This window comes from Ixodes scapularis, unplaced genomic scaffold, assembly GCF_016920785.2.
Source record: "Ixodes scapularis isolate PalLabHiFi unplaced genomic scaffold, ASM1692078v2 ptg000720l_1___fragment_3__unscaffolded, whole genome shotgun sequence".
Taxonomy (NCBI): domain Eukaryota; kingdom Metazoa; phylum Arthropoda; class Arachnida; order Ixodida; family Ixodidae; genus Ixodes; species Ixodes scapularis.
The window spans coordinates 188,992-207,748 of record NW_024610028.1 but is presented as its reverse complement, the minus strand read 5'-3'; the positions used below and the strand labels follow the sequence as shown (position 1 = coordinate 207,748).

The 18,757-nt window shown below is 43.2% G+C and overlaps 1 protein-coding gene and 2 non-coding genes across 3 annotated transcripts in view; all 3 read left to right on the top strand.

The window, feature by feature from the left end:
- The window catches only part of LOC120841877 (fibrinogen-like protein 1), a 40,743-nt gene extending 21,986 nt beyond the window's left edge, over positions 1–18,757 (top strand). Inside the window, exons 3-5 of the mRNA XM_040212874.3 lie at positions 5,448–5,553; positions 6,461–6,631; positions 18,317–18,757. Of these exons, the coding sequence (XP_040068808.2) occupies positions 5,448–5,553; positions 6,461–6,631; positions 18,317–18,624 (585 nt within the window). The 3' untranslated portion in view covers positions 18,625–18,757. The remainder of the gene's footprint in view (positions 1–5,447; positions 5,554–6,460; positions 6,632–18,316) is intronic.
- Trnas-uga lies at positions 7,929–8,001 on the top strand. Its single transcript has one exon. It is a non-coding gene; the product is annotated as a tRNA-Ser (tRNA).
- Positions 8,228–8,302, top strand: Trnas-uga. Its single transcript has one exon. It is a non-coding gene; the product is annotated as a tRNA-Ser (tRNA).

The following is an 18,757-nucleotide window of genomic DNA, read 5'->3' as shown; positions in this document are numbered from 1 at the left end:
ATAATAGGCATGTGCGAATCATAGAATTTGGGCTTAAATTGGATAATGATTTGAGATGATTAACTTTTCAGTTTGATATCACATTGTTTCTGCACCTCTCTACAAGCTTGCGAATTCTGGGTCCGTTTACATCGAGTCATCCAGCAGCCGCAGGTTACTTTTTGGGCCACCGAAATTGCTCTTCTCTTGGCGCAGACAGCTCATTATATGTTTACGGGTAAAGCAGTGTGAACAAGGACACAGGACAGAGAAGATGTACACAGACGGAGCGCTGACTTTTAACTGTTTATTTTAAAGAAATGCCCAACGGCGTGGTCACACCAAACAACAATTACATCACGACACATGACCGTCACATGATCGTCACAAGTTAAAGTCCCTCAAAAATGCCAACTCACAATCATAAAGATCTATCGAAGGCACGCTGACACAGTTGTCTTTGAACTTGGAAATGTAAAAGGCCTCCGTTATCGTTGGTGACTGTGTCTTCCCAGGACCGTGGTATCTTCCAAAACCGGAGAACAACCACATCTGTCGCAGTGAACCGCCATATTCCCTGACGGAGATACCCTAATCGAACACGCGTGTTCACATAATCTATCATTAATGCAGCGACCGGTCTGGCCGATGTAAACTTTTTTGCAAGTCAGGGAATTACTGTAGAGCCCCCCCCCCCCCCCCACACACACACAGACCCAGGCAAGGGACAAACTTGTTTTCATGCTTCTTATCACGTGCGGCCCTGACAACCGATCCCCTCTCCACCCTCACACATAAACATCTCAGCTTAGGCGGTGCTGAGAAAACAACCGGAAGATTGTGGCGTTGCGCTTTCTTTAACCTCTGTGCCACCTTATGGATATAGGCACCACCACCGGTTTCTGCGTAGACTTCCTACCCATAACCAACGTTTGGAGGGCGGCTATCCTGGCAATTTCCTGGTAGGTGCGGCTGGGTGCCACTTGAGGAGGGTGAGAAATCCGGAGGTAGTTATAGGTAGGAATTCTACGCAGAAATCCATGAGGTGGCGCATAGGTTAAAGAAAGTAGCGCAACGCGACGATGGTCCTGTCGTTTTCTCACCACCGGCCAAGCTGGGACGTTTATGTGTGAGGGTGGAGAGGGGATCGGTTGTCAGGGCCGCATATGATAAGAAGCATAAAACAAGTAATCCCCTGACTTATAAAAACGTTACATCGGCCAGACCGGTCGCTGCATTAATGATAGATTATGTGAACACGCGTGTTCGATTAGGGCATCTCCGTCAGGGAATTTGGCGGTTCACTGCGACAGATGTGGTTGTTCTGCGGTTTTGGAAGATACCACGGTCCTGGGAAGACACAGTCACCAACGAACTAGAGAGATAACTGAGGCCTTTTACTATTCCAAGTTCAAAGACAACTGTGTCAGCGTGCCTTCGATAGATCTTTGTGATTGTGAGTTGGCATTTTTGAGGGGTTTTAACTTGTGACGATCATGTGTCGTGGTGTAATTTGTGTTTGGTGTGACCACGCCGTTGGGCGTTTCTTTAAAAATGAACAGTTGACAGTCAGCGCTCCGTCTACGTACATCTTCTCTGTAGAATGTCCTTGTTCGTGCTGTTTTACCCGTAAACATGTTTCACCAACTAGCCCAAATTTCAACAGTATTACAGCTCATTGTATATTTTTTCAGAACACCTTCGTCTGTCACGAATTCGAGGGGTACAGCAAGGTGCAAACACAACAATGTCTCATAGATAGCTGTAGAAATATATTATCACGAGCACCTGTTTCTGTGCAATCACCCCCTCCACTGTTGAAAATCACAGCCGTCAACCTTGCCATGCTTGACACGCTGCATGCTGGATTTTCGCTGCACCGGTTGGTGTTCGGACGGGGGAGCTCATATTTCCGGTGTCTGTACATAAAATGTAGCTCATGAAAATTATTTTTTACGGCTACATACGAGACATTATTATGTTTGCTGTTTTCTGCAACCCTCATCTTTATTTGCTGAGTGTAGAGGAGAAAGCAAAATTAACATTAGCCAAGGGACAAATATCAGCATGTACAATTATGGTCAGTCGGCAGCCCTATACGGTTCTTAAATGCAGGGTGGCGAGGTGAAAAAAGTGTGTTCGTGGCCGACATATATTGTAGCACCTGAGCTCCCTGCCTTCTGTTGGTGTTTGTCCCGTTTTCTTCTTGAAACTTGCCTTCCCTTGGCCATGTTCGCTGATACCGATAAGAACCCATTATCGCACCCAAAGAACGCTGGCGACCGATGAGACCGCCTGACAAAGCGTGTCTGCCCAAACGTCCCTGCTTTTTGTTTTCTCACCCTTTTGGACATATTGTTTCTCATCTGTGCATTGGTTGGTGTCCTCTTATCCAAACAATAACCTCAAATTTTCACAGGGAGGCCGCTGTTTGCTAAAAGAAAAGAGGCCCCTGTAGAAGCAAAATCTGATAGCAAAGCAAGAAGAATCACTCATTGCGAAAATGAACCAGTGATGCGCCGGATTTGTGGCGTGGATTCTATTTTTTTATCTCCAAACCTGTCAGCTCATTCTCAGCAATAAATGTAGCAAAATACATCAGTCTAGCAGCGTATCATAATGTACATCGGAAAAGTATTTCACTACTGAAATACAAATAGATTTCCCAAATGCATCTTGGTACAGATATAGATACTCAAAAGTGTCCCTAAGATTATATCGCAATACTTTCATGTCGAGATGTTGCCCCGATTGTAATTCTTCATTCGTTTTACATTGCTGCAGACGCCGGTTACTTGTTCACACATAAGCACTCTATGCCTGTGTGGAGGCTGATGCTCATGGCCTTTACTGCAGCAAATAATAGCAGTTAATAAGAGCAAACATGTTTTGGCCTTCTACATTAAAATGCATTTTTCTTTTTTTCTTTTACCTAACGCAGGACGAGAACATTCCACCGGCACCATGTGTCCTCTACAACAAGCAAGAGCTGGACGGTGCAGACTTTCTTCACCTTGTTGTGGGTCGTGAGCGCTTGTTCTCCGTTTTAATGCCGAGAGGGGCTGTGCATGTTGTTGGCAGTATATTGGCTGTTCAGCATCCTGTACGAACGCAAGGCCTTCAGCACGCGGTTGCTCTGGAGAGGATTTTTTTTTTTTGGCTTGAGTGACACAACTCGAAGGGCAGTCGTAATTAAATTTTTGAACAAAGTATGCAGACAGGTATGTGGTTGAAGAGATATTTTGGTGAGCCGTTTTAAAAGTGTATAATGCACTTTTTTCGTCAGTATTATCAGGTTAATTTTATTTTTCTTACAGAACGAATGATAGAAGGGTTTATGTAGGTATGTTTCTTTTCCTAACTTTAAACGTCGGGCACTTTCTGTGATAGCTTATGCTGACCTCCTGTAGGTGAGGTGCTTTAATATTTAGCTGTACGAGTTCCTCATCCATAGTCGTCTTCCAGAATTTTATAATTTTACTTGTACATCAGCAAGAGGATAGCGTCGTCTTCTGAAACATTCGCTTTTTTGACGTAAAGTGCGAGTTCATTCTGTGATATTTTTCATTAAATGTTTGCAGATAGCATTCTTTATGTCATGGAATGGCATGCATTGTATTTTTCATTTGTCTCTTACGGTTCAATAAATGTTAAATTTAACACATTCTCATTGATATAGTGAGCTTCACTTACTGAAATACTGCTCTGGTTCAGTCAAGGCTAGAACACCCCCTCTACCATGCCTCCGATTAGTGAACAGATGCGCATAAGGGGACAAGTGATAAGCAAAGCTTGTTTCCTGCAATCCTCTGAGACAAACAAAGCATGTCACGTGTTATCCAGCCAGGAAAGCTCCACGTGCTTCGTTTGTGGCAGCCCGTGATGCTTGCAATGGTTCAGCCGTGCAGTACCATGTTTGGGGCCACTGATTGCTCACTTAGAGTTCGAGAAAGGGGGACGCCGTAGCACTACCCAGTTGCCCTCGGGGTTATCATGTGGCTTGCAAGGAGCTCTTTTGTAATACTTCTTCATGAGGTGAGTTCTGCTCAGTGTGACTCATTATTTCTTTATCACGTGCCTCGTATGTGGTGAAGTTGCAATCCCCCTAAGTGGAAACTGTAAGGCCCGCTTCAGACGGGGCAACTTTTCCAGCAATTTTAAGGTTGCTGGCGGGTTGTTCCCTAACTTTCCCTAGATCGACGCGAATTGCTGAGATCGGGTCCGGCTCGAACAAGTGAGCAACTCGGAGCAATTCGAAAACGGTTGAAGCGGCTGCAGCCAATCAGAGACGCGATATTTTCACGTGACACCCCTGTGGTGGTGATGATGACAGCTAAAAACTTAGTTCTGGTTTGGAATGGATCGTTTTCGGAAATAAACAGTTTCAGAAAAATGAGTTAGTATTCTCAACGCCGTTCAAAGATATAAGAACGCGTTTTTACCGCGTAGCTGGACGTCTAAATATTAGAAGAAGAATCAAATTTCATGATGATGATGGCAAGTCGGAGCAATTCGGTTGCTGCGTGTGAACGCGGGCGGCCCGTGTTGCTGGAGTTGCGACGTCAAGTTGCTGGGCGAAATTGCCCTGTCTGAAGCGGGCCTAAAAGTAAATATAAGCTGTAATTAATATAACAATAATATAAGAATATGAATACCTTTTATAATTTTTGTACAATTTACAAGTTCTGATATGTGTATTGGACACATTCTTATAAAATTTTCGCTTGGGCTTGTACTTCATTTCACCTTTCGTCCGAGGGCGGCGGAATCTACCAGCCATCCCGGCCAATCCAGCGTCAAGAGAGCATCATGTGACCTTGAACAACCAAAACGTCGCGTGATACTCTCCCGGCGCTGGTTTGGCTGGGGTGGCCCAGCATCCACTGGGCCACCACAGCGGGCGCCCATTCCATGCCAAGCACCCTTCGCCAAGGGTGCTGGGCAAGCACCCACTATAAAGGGTGCTTCCCTGAACACCCCAAGGGTGTGAGCTCTGGGAGAAACTGATCTACACCCTTAAGGGTGTAAAAACTTTTACTGTGTAGGATATTCCGACCTCGAATAAGTAACAAAATTCTCGAATACACCAAAACGCGACATTTACAGAAATAACAAAAAGGTACGGCCGCTCCCAGTCATCGAACCTATGCTCTTTGCGTGGGAGCCGAGCCCGATAACCATTCTGCCACGGGCGCGTTTTTCTTTTCTTTATTCTGCCACGGGCGCGTTTCCTACTCAGCTAGCTGCGCTTTCGGCAATATGTCGCTCGGGAAAATATGAATATGTCAAGGTGGGCACCCCGGGCCCCAAGACCGCCCTTGCCAGACGTCTTCAACGTGTCTGTGTGGTTCCCCGAACCAGGCGGTAGAGGATCGGGTACTTTGGGGTATAAATATCATTACTTCGCATAAGCATAAAGAAGTCAGAAACAAGCTTGATTTTGTGCCTACTCCTCAATCGACATCCAGGTGATCCAACGTCGGTCCTGGGACGAACTTGAGGGCAATGGCTTCGAGAAATCTGAAAAAGACTATGAAGAAGGATTTCGCGGAGGCGCGTCTTCATACTGGATAGGCAAGTTATACCAATCCTTGTGTATTCACTTAGAAAATTCAACCAGAAATGATAAGAAAAGCATGCCTAGGATCCCGCCAAACTCATCTGAACGGAGACTACGTTTACAGGTGTCATGTGCCATCGTGACGTCACATCACATGGTAACGTCACGCGACGTGGTAAACCTTGCCACTAAATTTAATGGTGAACATAAAACGCTCATCAAGTCATATCTGTCAGTGAGGTTACATATTTATCTACAATTACCCCCAATCAAATGGAGAAAAAACCAAAAAACGTCTTCATAAAAATGTATTATTGCGTGAAGAAAAAAGATCCATAAAACTGATTCTTGCATTACACAGAAAACAACAAAAGGTGGAATTGTTATTGGCCTACATTTCATCTTTATCACGAGGGGAAACAATTATAGAACTATACTTATTGTACTGTTATATGCTCCCACTGCTATGGGTGCAAAATTATATGTAAAACATCGTGAATTAAAGAAATGTGTGAATCGTTATTATTTTACTCAAATATATTTTTCTTTTCAATGCACTATATTTAGATTGGTTTGTCCTATGCTTCTTGCTAGTAAAGAACAGGTCAGTAAAGTGAATAAAGTCAGTGAGGCTTTGCCTACGATTGCGGGCATCCATATATAAAACAGGGTGCTAATTTCTGCAGTTTTGTTCACTTTACTGACGCCAGGTCAGTAAAGTCAGCGAGTCTTTACAAACACTTTGCTGGCTTTCAGGTTTAAAATGTGATGCTCATTCCTGTAGCTTATGTTAGGGGTAAGCTTACGCCTTACCTCAATCATAAAATAATCAATTTAAAAAAAAACATTTATGAGTTAGTCTTACTTTGCAGGTTGTATTGGTGTTTTAATCCTGAATGTATTTCTTACATTCCACTAAAGGGCTCAACAATATTCATGCCCTCACGACCCATCCAAATAGCGATCAAGTTCTCAGGATTGAACTGACATCACTAAAGGACGAAACAATTATTGTGCAGTATGGTAAATTTAAAGTCGGTCCCAAAAAAGACGGCTACCGACTGACCATCGGCGATTACAGGAGCCCTAATGGTAAATATCGGCGCTTTTACCCTGCCTCTTGCACTCTGCTCTCGCGTCGCCTGCAGCGCTGCGTTAGTCGGTGGGTGCTGGAACTTTTAGAAGACGCTCTTCACATGAGGTTAGAAACAAACTTCAGAAATTTAAACTTTTACTCAGCATGTGACGGCCAGCATCATACAGGGTTTTTTATGATCGTTTGTGTGAACTCTAGAAAATTCAGTGTGAACCGTGTCTTTCACAGCGCTGGATTAAGGGAAAGGGGGGGGGGTAAGCAGGCTGCAGCCGATGGCCCAATCCCTGGAAGTAGAGGAGGGGGAACTATTATTTCAATGTTTTTAAATGTAGCCCCAGTTAATTAAACAAGGAGGCAGAGCTTTCGTCTAATGCAATTTCGTTTAGTTCAAGTTACATTGCGAGGGGTTCGAATACATTGACTTGCCACCTCGCAGCATTTGTGGATGCGTTGCCGCGGAGACTTTTCGAGTTTTCTCTTAATCACTGTAACTAAATGGTAACGGGAAAAGACGCTTGTTATCACCTTCTCTGAGCAGGCGCTGACTCCACTAAAAGGGAAGCTCATTACGCTCTTCGAGAATCACAACCAGATGCGGATTGTCGGGCCAGTTGCGACCTCAAATCTCTACAATGATAAAAATATACGTACTCGCACGCTGTTAGAAAAACAAGTTAGCAAAAAGATAGTAACTGCGGCCGTTAATAGCCCTCTATGACCGTCACTACCTCTCTTCTAACTGTTTCACCTCAAATGCACCACAGCAGTAAACGCGGTAATTACTAATATTAGCTAAGACATCGGAATAGTAATTTGTACTTCTCAGTGTGGAAAAGGAAAATAAAGATGATCTGAATCACGATGCATATCGTAATTTAAATCAGATCAGTTCCGCAGTGACTATTTAAATCTAACCTTACGCACCAAATTAATCCCGACATATATTTTAATTACCGTTTGTCTTTTCTTTGATTCCTTCCATGTACATTTTTCTGTATTTAAATCCCAGAATCCTCAGAAGAGTTATATGGGGCTGAAGACGAGCACACGAGCAAAAATGAGTGATATTTTAAACAAATCGGAGCGTTAAGTTTTCTTTCTTCCTCACGCTTGTGCGTGAGTTACGTAACGTCTTTTTGCAAGCAAATGAGAACGCAAGATAAAAAATTAAACAAAATATTTTTTTATTATTTAGGTAATACCAATCTTTCACGTTTAAAAATATATCTGTAGATAAAAAAAAATCCAAACTGGTGGCAGCTGATAAAACCGTTTGCTCTACTGACGTCTAAACCCTGGTTAGCTCAGTTGGTAGAGTGCTCCACCTGAAATGGAGAGGTCCCGGGTTCGATACCCGGACCAGGCGGATTTTTTCGGTTGCTCACCAGTCACCTAGCTGTGTTTGGAGATTTATGTTAGTCCTTTGTCCCTCTTGTTCCCCTTCTCCAGGGATTATTTTCAACATTCTTGTCCAGCTCGCTTGCACTCTTGCAATTAATTGCATTATAATTATAACCTTAAATTGCAAGCTTCTCCCTCGTTGGTGTTAGACTGTGGCACCTGAAAAAACCCGTTTGCTCTACTGACGTCTAACCTCTGGTTAGCTCAGTTGGTAGAGTGCTCCACCTGAAATGGAGAGGTCCCGGGTTCGATACCCGGACCAGGCGGATTTTTTTCGGTCGCGCCCCAGTCACCTAGCTGTGTTTGGAGGTTTGTGTTTGTCCTTTGTCCTTCTTGCTTCCCTTCTCCAGGGATTATTTTCATCAAACTTTTAGATTCAAAAATATACGAAAGAGTCAGACGAAGAGGACGGACAGGACAAACATCTTTGCGACCTCAGATCCTGTCCGTCCTCTTACCCTGACTCTTTCGTATATTTCTGAATTTATTACCAACGCGCTCAATCCAAGTTTAAAGTAGAGTTGACCCATGCATGACCAAAATGGAACGCTTCTTGGTATATCCAGAATATTCCTGTATACTTTTACCCCGAGTGTAAAAGATAACGAGGCCAGAACGACCTTGCCTAGTCAGTCTCGCCTTAGCTCACTTCCGAACATTCTAGGCCGAATCTTTGAGAAACCGAGTGTATACTCGATAAGGATCCGAACGCAGCCGTGCCGACTATCTCACACCCTTTCGACGCGACGCACTCTAGCTTTCGCCGGCGCCCGACTCTGCATTTCTGACCGCTCGGACGCTTGCGACGCTCTATACAGTTATATTGGTTTACAGATTTGGTTGTTCGTTTTAGTTTGCGCGTAATATCGCCCGGTTAAACGTTCATTTAAGTTCATTATTTTATCGTCCATTCGCATTCATCGGTAAACAGTGATCTAAATCTAACTAATTTGTAATAAATCAAATACATTTAGTTTGATTAAAATAGATTCGATTGAAATCAAACAAATCTTATTATTTACTTATGATTTTAAAAAAAACAATGATATATATATGGGTGCAGGCAAAAAGGGTCGAATTTTTAATTTCGGTGAAAAAAAAATATTTTATGGCGCCGTTTCTAAAACCGCAGTCGCCACAAACCGCAAGTTCGTCGGATATTTCGTTCTCGACTTATAAATTTTTAAAGAGGCCGCGGCGGAAAGCGGTGTTTTTCACACCCGTTGTGGGTCGGATGCTTCGCTCGATCTTGCGCCGTGGATGTTCAGTCCACATTATACTAACTTTTTTCAAGCACTCTGTGGACACATTTAAAAGGCTCCAATACCATAAATAGCTTTAGGCGTTTTGCTTTTTTTTTCTGTAAAAATGTCAAAAACGCCCCCTCGGTCAATTGTTGACGGACTTTGACAATTAATTACTGGCGATCTACTTGAGTTACATTGATATTTCGTATGTCCACGGAAAGCCCAAAACACGCTCTCTATTTGTATTATAAAATGACTCGTCTGTATAAAATATCCTTTGCGGTACGTTTACGTTAATGTTATGCGAAAACCAAAAAGTACAATTTTTTTAAATTGATTTTCTAAAAAAAACATTTTTTTTGTTCAAATGTAGATATCATAGTTGTCTACACGAAAATCAAGCCGAGAACGTGTGTATTTTGTTTGTATGTTTAATATTTAGGCCTCAATATCTGAAAAAAGACGTCCTTGTTTTGCAACACCTAAGTCAGACATAGCGACCCATGCGTCTCTATGAATTGTGAAAAAGTTTTCTTGAATTTTCTTCTGCATCTTGTAATCAATTATAAACGGATTTTGTGGTATTGAATATTTATTTATATTTTGATAAGAGCGGGAACCACGAGATACATACCTAACCAAATCAGTAGGCCTAGTAGACTTTCAATAACCAAAGGGCACAGACGTTGTATTGTTTCGATTTATAAACCTTTCACAGTAAACTAGCACGACTAGCTATTAGCTGTCATATTACTAAGACAAAGAAGGTCACCACATCGTCGATATATCATATACAATTCTTTCCGAAACCAAACACTGGGGTTTGTTCACCCCACATCGCACAGGTCACCAGGGAATGTATTTGACTTCCGTAATACACAAAAGTGATGACTTTGCCCCCAAGACCCAAGTTCGCCATCGCCCCCAAGCTCGAGGCAGTAGACAACGTAGCTCTCCTAAGGCAAATAGCCGCCAAGGCTCCCCAAGGAAAAGGCCCTCAAATCATTGATGAGGGCATTCAAGCCTTTGAAAACCTCATACACCAGACCAACGGAAAGATCAGCTTCAAATCCACCATTCACGAATTGCGAAGCAAAGATCTGAAGTTATGCGTCTCAGACAAAGAGGGAGGTTTTGTTGTTCTTGGTTCAGATGCATATGGAGAAAAGGCTCATCAAGCTATCATCAAGAATTTTATAAATGTTGACGAACAACGAACCAAAGCAGCAAAAAGACACATCTTAGACCTCTTTGAAAAAAATCAACGAACCAGCCTTTGCACCAAGATCAAAGCCGCAAAAAATGACAAGCTTATGGTGTTTTTCTCCGCCAAGACTCACAAAGAAGGGATACCTTTCCGGGCCCTAGTGTCAAAAAAAAACAACGTGGCAAGCATGTGTTTCAAGGTATTTGGCCCAACATATTTCCACAATACACCATGCGGACCCATTCCACATACCAAACTCTGAGCGAGTGATATCATATCTAGAGGAACAAGGAAACAACATCGTCTCGGAGTTTTCCTTGGACGTACAGGACATGTATTACTCCATTCCTCAAGCAAGGCTTGTACAGGTCCTCCGAAGTTCCATCGAAAACCAAGGGCTCGCGGAGTTCCAAAATGCAGCAGGTGTTAGCCTAGACACCTTCTTGGAGGTTTTAAGGTATTATTTGTCCGCAACGGTAGTAACCCATCAAAATCGGCCTTATGTCCAGAAGAGTCGAGTGTGCATTGGTTCAAAAGTTGCCCCATATTTGTGCGACATCTTTCTCGCCGGATGTGGGGTAGCCATACAGCAAGTTTTAAAAGACCCGCGAGTTGCCGCTATTTTCAGGTATGTTGACGATTTTCTTATTTTATGTACAACTGGAGTTGATGAAACAGCAGACGGATGCCTTCACACCACCCTCAGGCATTTCCAAACAAGCTGCGTGAGGCTCAAATTCACCTACGAGCTCCCAGTTGATAATTCCATACGGTTTCTTGATTTGGCCTTGAACTTCCAAACAGAACATTTGTGTTGGAGATATGAAGTGCGATCGGGGAAAGGGTTCCTTCCCTTTGAATCCGAACATTCCAAAATTGTAAAACAAGGGGTCGCTACTGCAGCTCTTTCAGCCAGCCTCAGAAAGACTTGCCCCCATCAGATGGTAAAAAGCTTTGAAACCCAAATGTCCAGGCTTCATGAGGCCGGATATCCGAAACCCTTCCTGGCCTCCATTTGCGAAAAGATTTTCCGCAACATAAAAAGAACTTGTCAACGCACCGACCTTGATCCACCGAAGCATATCTCCCGTTCACCTTTTGCGGTGGTCCCATACATACATGGGGTAACTCACAGGTTAAAAAAGATCGCAAGCAGACACGGCGTAAATATCGTATGCTCGGCACCCAACACGGCACACGCAATGTGCAGGAAGGTCAATCTAGCCCAGGTTAACAATACAGGCAGGTGTACCACCAAACACAAGACAAAATACGTTCCATGCGACAAAGGAGTCGTACACAACATACCACTGTCATGTGGACGTAAGTACATTGGACAAACGGGACGTTGTATAAATGACCGAGCGGGAGAACATGCCGCAAACTTAAGAAACCTGGCTGCACTTGGACATCTAGCAGCTCATTGTAGAGAATGCATGTGCGAGGCCAAGCTCGAAACGGTAATCATCCTAGCTCACCACAAAGACCGGTTCGTCCGAGAACTACTTGAGGCCTTAGCCATAGAACAACAAGAAGACAACTGCGTCAGTTCACCATCCATTGCCCTACAAACAAGTGAAAAGAAGTTCCTGCGAGACGCAAATGCCCATGAAGATAGAGGAAGATCAAGAAAAAAGAAAAAGAAGAAGACGGGAAAAGGACAGCCACCAGACCAGTAGAAGACGAAGCCGAGAGTTAATAAATAGTTGGTAGTCCAGCGATCGGATGCCTTTTCTCCTTTCTCTCCTCACCCTTTTCTGTAAGTTCAGCTGGTTTCCACAATCTAAGTATGTACAACCAACTAGCTCAGCTCCTTCCCATTGCAGGTTATAGTTGACATGGAGGTTGACTTCGACCCAACTATATCTCCGGGCAGAATACAAACAGAAGTATATTTACCAACACGCTCGTTTTAATGTCAGTCTCCGGGCTTTGCCGTTTCCAAAAGAGATAACCCTTTATCAGGACAGAACGAGCGGGTTGGTGGGGATAATTAAACTTAAACAGTCCCTTCTCGTTTTCTTCCTCAAGTTTAATAGGTAACCCTTCGGTGCTATCGGATCTCCCCGGAGAGAGAGCACGGCCGTTTCAAGGTAAGGATAGGGCGCTCGAAGCTAGGGCAGGCAGGCGGCATCGTTTCTCGCATGCACGGATGGCTGGTTTCAAATTTTCCCACATCCCTAACGAAACCGGCCCATCTTCGTGTGTGCGTCTGCGGGATTTGTTTCCCGCGCCGCCGGTTTTAGCGCGCACGCGGCGTTGTTTTGGCTGGCAGAACAGTTGTTGACCGTCAATATTGTAAGGCCGTGGTGTCCTCATTCTTTCAGGCAACGATTCCTTTGCTTTCCCTTGTGCAATACTCTGACTGACTCCTCCTGGGTGGCTGTCACTGTTCGCCGCGTCAACGACACATTCGTACCATTTCACTCCTCGTGACACAGGGTGCGCTGCTCGCTTTACTGTCACGGGTCGTCCTATCTAACACAACGAGCGCGAAAGGTCGTGGTCATCTGCTGGCTCCGAAAGGGCGGGACGTTCATGCGGGCCAATGGGGGCCCCGAATCAATACGACGTCCCTGCCGACTCCTACACGTTAAATATTTACGACACCTGCTGGTCTGTTAAGAAGTGTCGCTTTCTCTTTTGAACTCCTCGGATGTAGCTTGCCGCCTATAATAAAATATAAAAATAATAAATATAACAGGGTGGAACTACTATATTTGATTATTATGTGGCAAGGTTGGAAAAGGCAAAAATATTTTTAAGTTTGTGAAGACGCGCAATTCGCAAGTCCATTTCGAACCGTAAAAACACGTTTTTGTACGATATTGATGCTTAAATATAGAACATACAATCAAAATACACACTTTCTCGACTTGATTTTTGTGTAGAAAACTATCACATGTACATTTTAACGGAAAATAATAAAAAAAATAAAAGATGGTTTTCTTGAGAAAATCAATTTAAAAAATGGTACTTTTTGGTTGTCACATAACGTTAACGTAAACGTACCGCAAAGGATATTTTATACAGCCGAGTCATTTTGTGGAAATAAAAAATATCGATGTAACCCAAGTAGATCACCAGTAATTAATTGTCAAAGTTCGTCAACAATTGACCAAGGGGGCGTTTTTGACATTTTTACAGAAAAAAAGAAAAACGCCTAAAATTATTTTATGATATTGGAGCCTTTTAAATGTGTCCACAGAGAGCTTGAAAAAAGTTAATTTAATGTGGACTGAAAATCCACGGCGGTAGATCAAGCGAAACATCCGACCCACGACGGCTGTGAAAAACACTGCTTTTCGCCGCGGCCTCTTTAAAAATTTATAAATCGAGAACAAAAATTCCGACGAACTTGCGGTTTGTGGCGACTGCGGTTTTAGAAACGGCGCCATAACATATATTTTTTTCATCAAAATTAAAAATTCGACCCTTTTTTCCTGCGCGATTTGAGATGAAACCACCCATATATATATATATATATATATATATATATATATATATATATATATATATATATATATATATAACTGAGAAGAAAAAAACCCTTAGTGAAAAACAGCAACAACGGACGATTTAATCTTCGACGTTTCGGCCGGAGTCCGGCCTTCGTCAGGAAGAACTTTTACAGATGAACGCGGGTGTTATTTATACAATGATACGGTCGGGTCCAAATTTCGGAGGGGTGACGGTTGAAGCTTTCGAGAGAGGGAAGCGTAGGGCAGTTCTTATCCGGGTGAAGAAGCTTGACGGTCGGTGCCAAGTTTCAAGGACGGCGGGATGACGGTTGTAGCTTCTTGAGAGAGGGCGCAGGGTGACTTTGTGTCCGGGCCGGCAGCGGTGACCTATATAGACGATAGCGTACAATAGACGAAAGTTACACGCGCAAACTAAAATGCTGTCTCAAAAAAAAAAAAAAAAAAAAAAAAAGGGCGGCACGGTCACTTGTGTGCATGCAGGCATGCATGAGTCAAACCTGGAAGGGAACAATGTTAAACCTTGACAAAACTTCTAGCTCCAATACCTCTCAGCAGCGTGCAACGAGTGACTGGACGCCAAAAGCTAACCGTGATGATTGTCTTGACTTATACATAGCCGCTGTGCAAAAAGACATAATGCGGGAATATCGCAGGCAAGCGGGAAGACGGGATAACCTCACTAAATCCGAACGGGCTAGCTTAAAAACCCTGAGCAATAGGACAGACATAACAATAAAACCAGCCGATAAAGGAGGAGCAATTGTGATTCTTAGCACTTCTGAATACATCCGAGAAGGAAACCGCCAACTAAATGACTCAAAGTTTTATGAACCTCTCGCGGATGACCCTACGGTGCACCACACTCAGATTGTGACCTCGGTTCTTAAGGATCTCCTAGATGAGGGCAGAATAACTGCTAACGAACATAAATTAATGAAACCGGTACAGCCTTCTCCGGGCCGCTTCTACATGCTCCCTAAGATTCACAAACCTGGTAACCCAGGGCGTCCAATCATATCCGGAATAGGTACAGTAACCGAACCCATATCAGGATATGTAGACAGTTTAATTAAACATATACCTACAATTCTTGATTCGTACATTAAAGACACAACTCACTTCTTAAGAGAAATATCAAATTTATGCATACCAAAAGAATCATATCTCGTTACACTCGATGTGTCATCGCTGTATACGAATATTCCACATGATGATGGAATACTCTCTTTAATTAACATGTACGAACTCCACAAACAACCGGATACCCCAGATGGACACGTCGTCGCTACTCTAGCGAGGCTTGTCTTAGAACTAAACACGTTCGAATTTAACAATAAATACTTTAGGCAGGTTAGCGGAACCGCGATGGGCACCAAAATGGCCCCGAACTATGCCAACATATTCATGGGAAAATTAGAATCTCAGTTCCTTTCTGAATGTCCCGTAAGGCCGCTAATATACAAAAGGTTTATAGATGATATATTTATTGTATGGTCGCACACCGAGGAGGAGCTGGTGGACTTCATAGGTCGATACAATGCTGCTCATCCGAGCATCCGCTTTACACATTCGTACTCTCAAACCGAAATAAACTTCCTAGACGTCAACGTTAAGATAGACGAAAGTAAACTCGCCACGAGCCTGTACCGTAAGCCAACAGATCGGCAGCAATACCTTCATTATCAAAGCGACCACCCACACCATTGCAAGAACAGCATTCCCTATAGCCAAGCTCATCGCTTCAAACGAATTTGTTCAAAAGAGACAGATTTTGATGCGAGCAGTCAAAATTTAAAGTCAGTGCTAGAGAAGCAAAAGTATCCACCCCGTATAATCGACGATGCAATCAGAAAAGCCAAACAACTGAACCGCGCAGACCTCATCAGCCCGCGCCCCACGCAAAGCGCCACACAACGCACAAATCTATGTCTAACTTATAGCATAAACCATCCTAATGTAAATAATGTCTTGAGACGACATTATAACATTCTCGAACAAAGCGAGCGCCTTAAACGCGCGTTTCCATCCGCCCCGGGGGTAGTCCACAGACGATCGCGTAACCTCAAAGACGCGCTAGTAAACTCTCGGATAAATTCATCGCCTCCACCTAACGAATGTAGGCCTTGCAGGCACCCAGGATGTCTAATCTGTAAACAGATGCAGCACACAAGCACGGCCAGCAGCACGCACTCGCAGTTCTCGATCAAAATTAAAGGGAACTTAACATGTGCCTCGTCGAATGTCATTTACTTATTCGAGTGTACGGTATGCAAAATGCAATACATAGGGCAGACTAGAACGGCATTTAGACTGCGCTTTAATAATCACAAATCTCACGCCATAAATCTTCCGGCACTGCCTTTATCCAAACATCTCGCTCTCCCAAAACATTCTTTTGATAAATTGTCAGTGACGCTCCTAGAATCTGGATTTAAATCAAATCGCGAACGTGAACAGCGTGAATCCTACCTAATTTACCGATTTAACACTATTAAACAAGGAATAAATGAAAGCCCCGGTACTCTGGCATCGATTAAAATGCTAACAGACGAATAGCAACAGCAATCCAAAAAACATTTTTTTTTTTTTTTTTTGTAGATTTTGTGGTTAACAGTGGTACTGTGTTTGGGGCCGGAACTGGACCATCAACTTTTCTTTTATTTCCAGGTTCTGATATCCATTGTATTTCTTTTTACTTCTAGGTTTAACATTGTTCCCTTCCAGGTTTGACTCATGCATGCCTGCATGCACACAAGTGACCGTGCCGCCCCTTTTTTTTTTTTTTTTTTTTTTTTTTTTTGAGACAGCACTTTAGTTTGCGCGTGTAACTTTCGTCTATTGTACGCTATCGTCTATATAGGTCACCGCTGCCGGCCCGGACACAAAGTCACCCTGCGCCCTCTCTCAAGAAGCTACAACCGTCATCCCGCCGTCCTTGAAACTTGGCACCGACCGTCAAGCTTCTTCACCCGGATAAGAACTGCCCTACGCTTCCCTCTCTCGAAAGCTTCAACCGTCACCCCTCCGAAATTTGGACCCGACCGTATCATTGTATAAATACCACCCGCGTTCATCTGTAAAAGTTCTTCCTGACGAAGGCCGGACTCCGGCCGAAACGTCGAAGATTAAATCGTCCGTTGTTGCTGTTTTTCACTAAGGGTTTTTTTCTTCTCAGTTTTATACCCACGCCTTCGGCCTCCCGCCACCATGCCCGTTATATATATATATATATATATATATATTTTTTTTTTTTTTCAGTTTGTTTGCGGCAGTGCAGTCAAACATTTTTGCGCATGGGCGTCCGAGCACCTACAACGCCAATCAAAGCTTTGCACGTGCACTTTTCACATCCTCTGAAGTGCCACAAAAAGTGTCTACGATTATTGGCGATTTTCATCGCGTATTTTTTTACTTACTTTCACGCTTCGTCGTTAGACCGATAGACTCTGTGAATATTTGATTCCCCCAAGACGTCTTGCGAGCAAACCTGCCGCCACAGCTTCCTATTCTAGCCGCTAGGTGCCGCCGATTTCGCAGAAGTCGCTTATCCGAAGAAGCGAAAACATGGGCTATGTAGCTTAGACGAGCAAGTAGTCGCATCTCCTCTCTCAAATAATTCGAGCGTGAATGGTTTCTTTTTACTAAATGATTCGTTCCTTGGGCCATTCAGGATCAATCTTGAGGAATTTGATTAGTATGAAGAAAAAAAAAGGCATAATTCTCCTAAAATTATTTAGCCTTGATCATTGAGGAAAGGCGTGGCCTAAATATGGCGGGTTTGTGCAATTTTATTCAATTTTTGTTTCTAGAATAATGATATATAACAGTAGTGCCTGTCACTAATTGTCACGAAAAGTCGGAAAACTAATATTTGTTACTGCCTTTTTCTTTTTTTATTTTGTGAAAATAAACACGGATTTATTTGTACACTTAGAACAGGCAGATGTCAATATTTCCACCCGCGCACCGCGCAGCCTTGCACCTGTTGCACGAGCGGGTAAATGTAGCGCATCCCCCCGATTCCCACGTGCTTAAAGTATTTCTAAAATGGACTGATTTACTGCATTTTTATGACACTCAGCAAGTTTCTGACTGAAACCATACGTTTATATTTAGCATTTAAAAATGTAATCAACAAATTGTAGTTAATTACCCGACTACTTGACGATTAGTCCCCTACTTTATGTCCCCCTGGGAGCATAACTCACCTACACAGACCGCAATAGTGCAGTGTTCACGGCTTTTTATTGTTGCTGTTAAATGTGTAAAACTTATTTCAAACACCCTGTATAAGAATGTTGGAGTGGTCAACGTCATTGATTCCTCCACACTTTGCTTGCGCAGGTTCCGATTACGACGGGTTGGCGTTCCACGACCAAACCACGTTTTCCGTCGCGAAAAAAACCGATCGGGTTGACCCTTGCTCTGGATCACTGAAAACTGGTGGCTGGTGGTTTCCACCTTTTGGCTGCAGCTTTTCGAATCTTAATGGGCGTAAACTTAAAGGTGATATTCCCAAAAACAACATGGGCTTTGGTATTACCTGGTACAAAACAGGCGATTTTGATTCCTACCAAAACGGCTACAAAAGTGTGGAGATGAAGGTCAGGGATGTCGATTTTGAATTATGTATGGGCCGAATTTCAACATAGTTCTCTTATTCCTGATGTCTGCATTAGTGCAAAAAGCACCAATTCAAGACGAAGTGTCCATTCACTATACTCCGTGAGTTTTTCGATTTTTATAAATTGTATCTGCCAACATTAAAAAGAAAGAAAACACCAC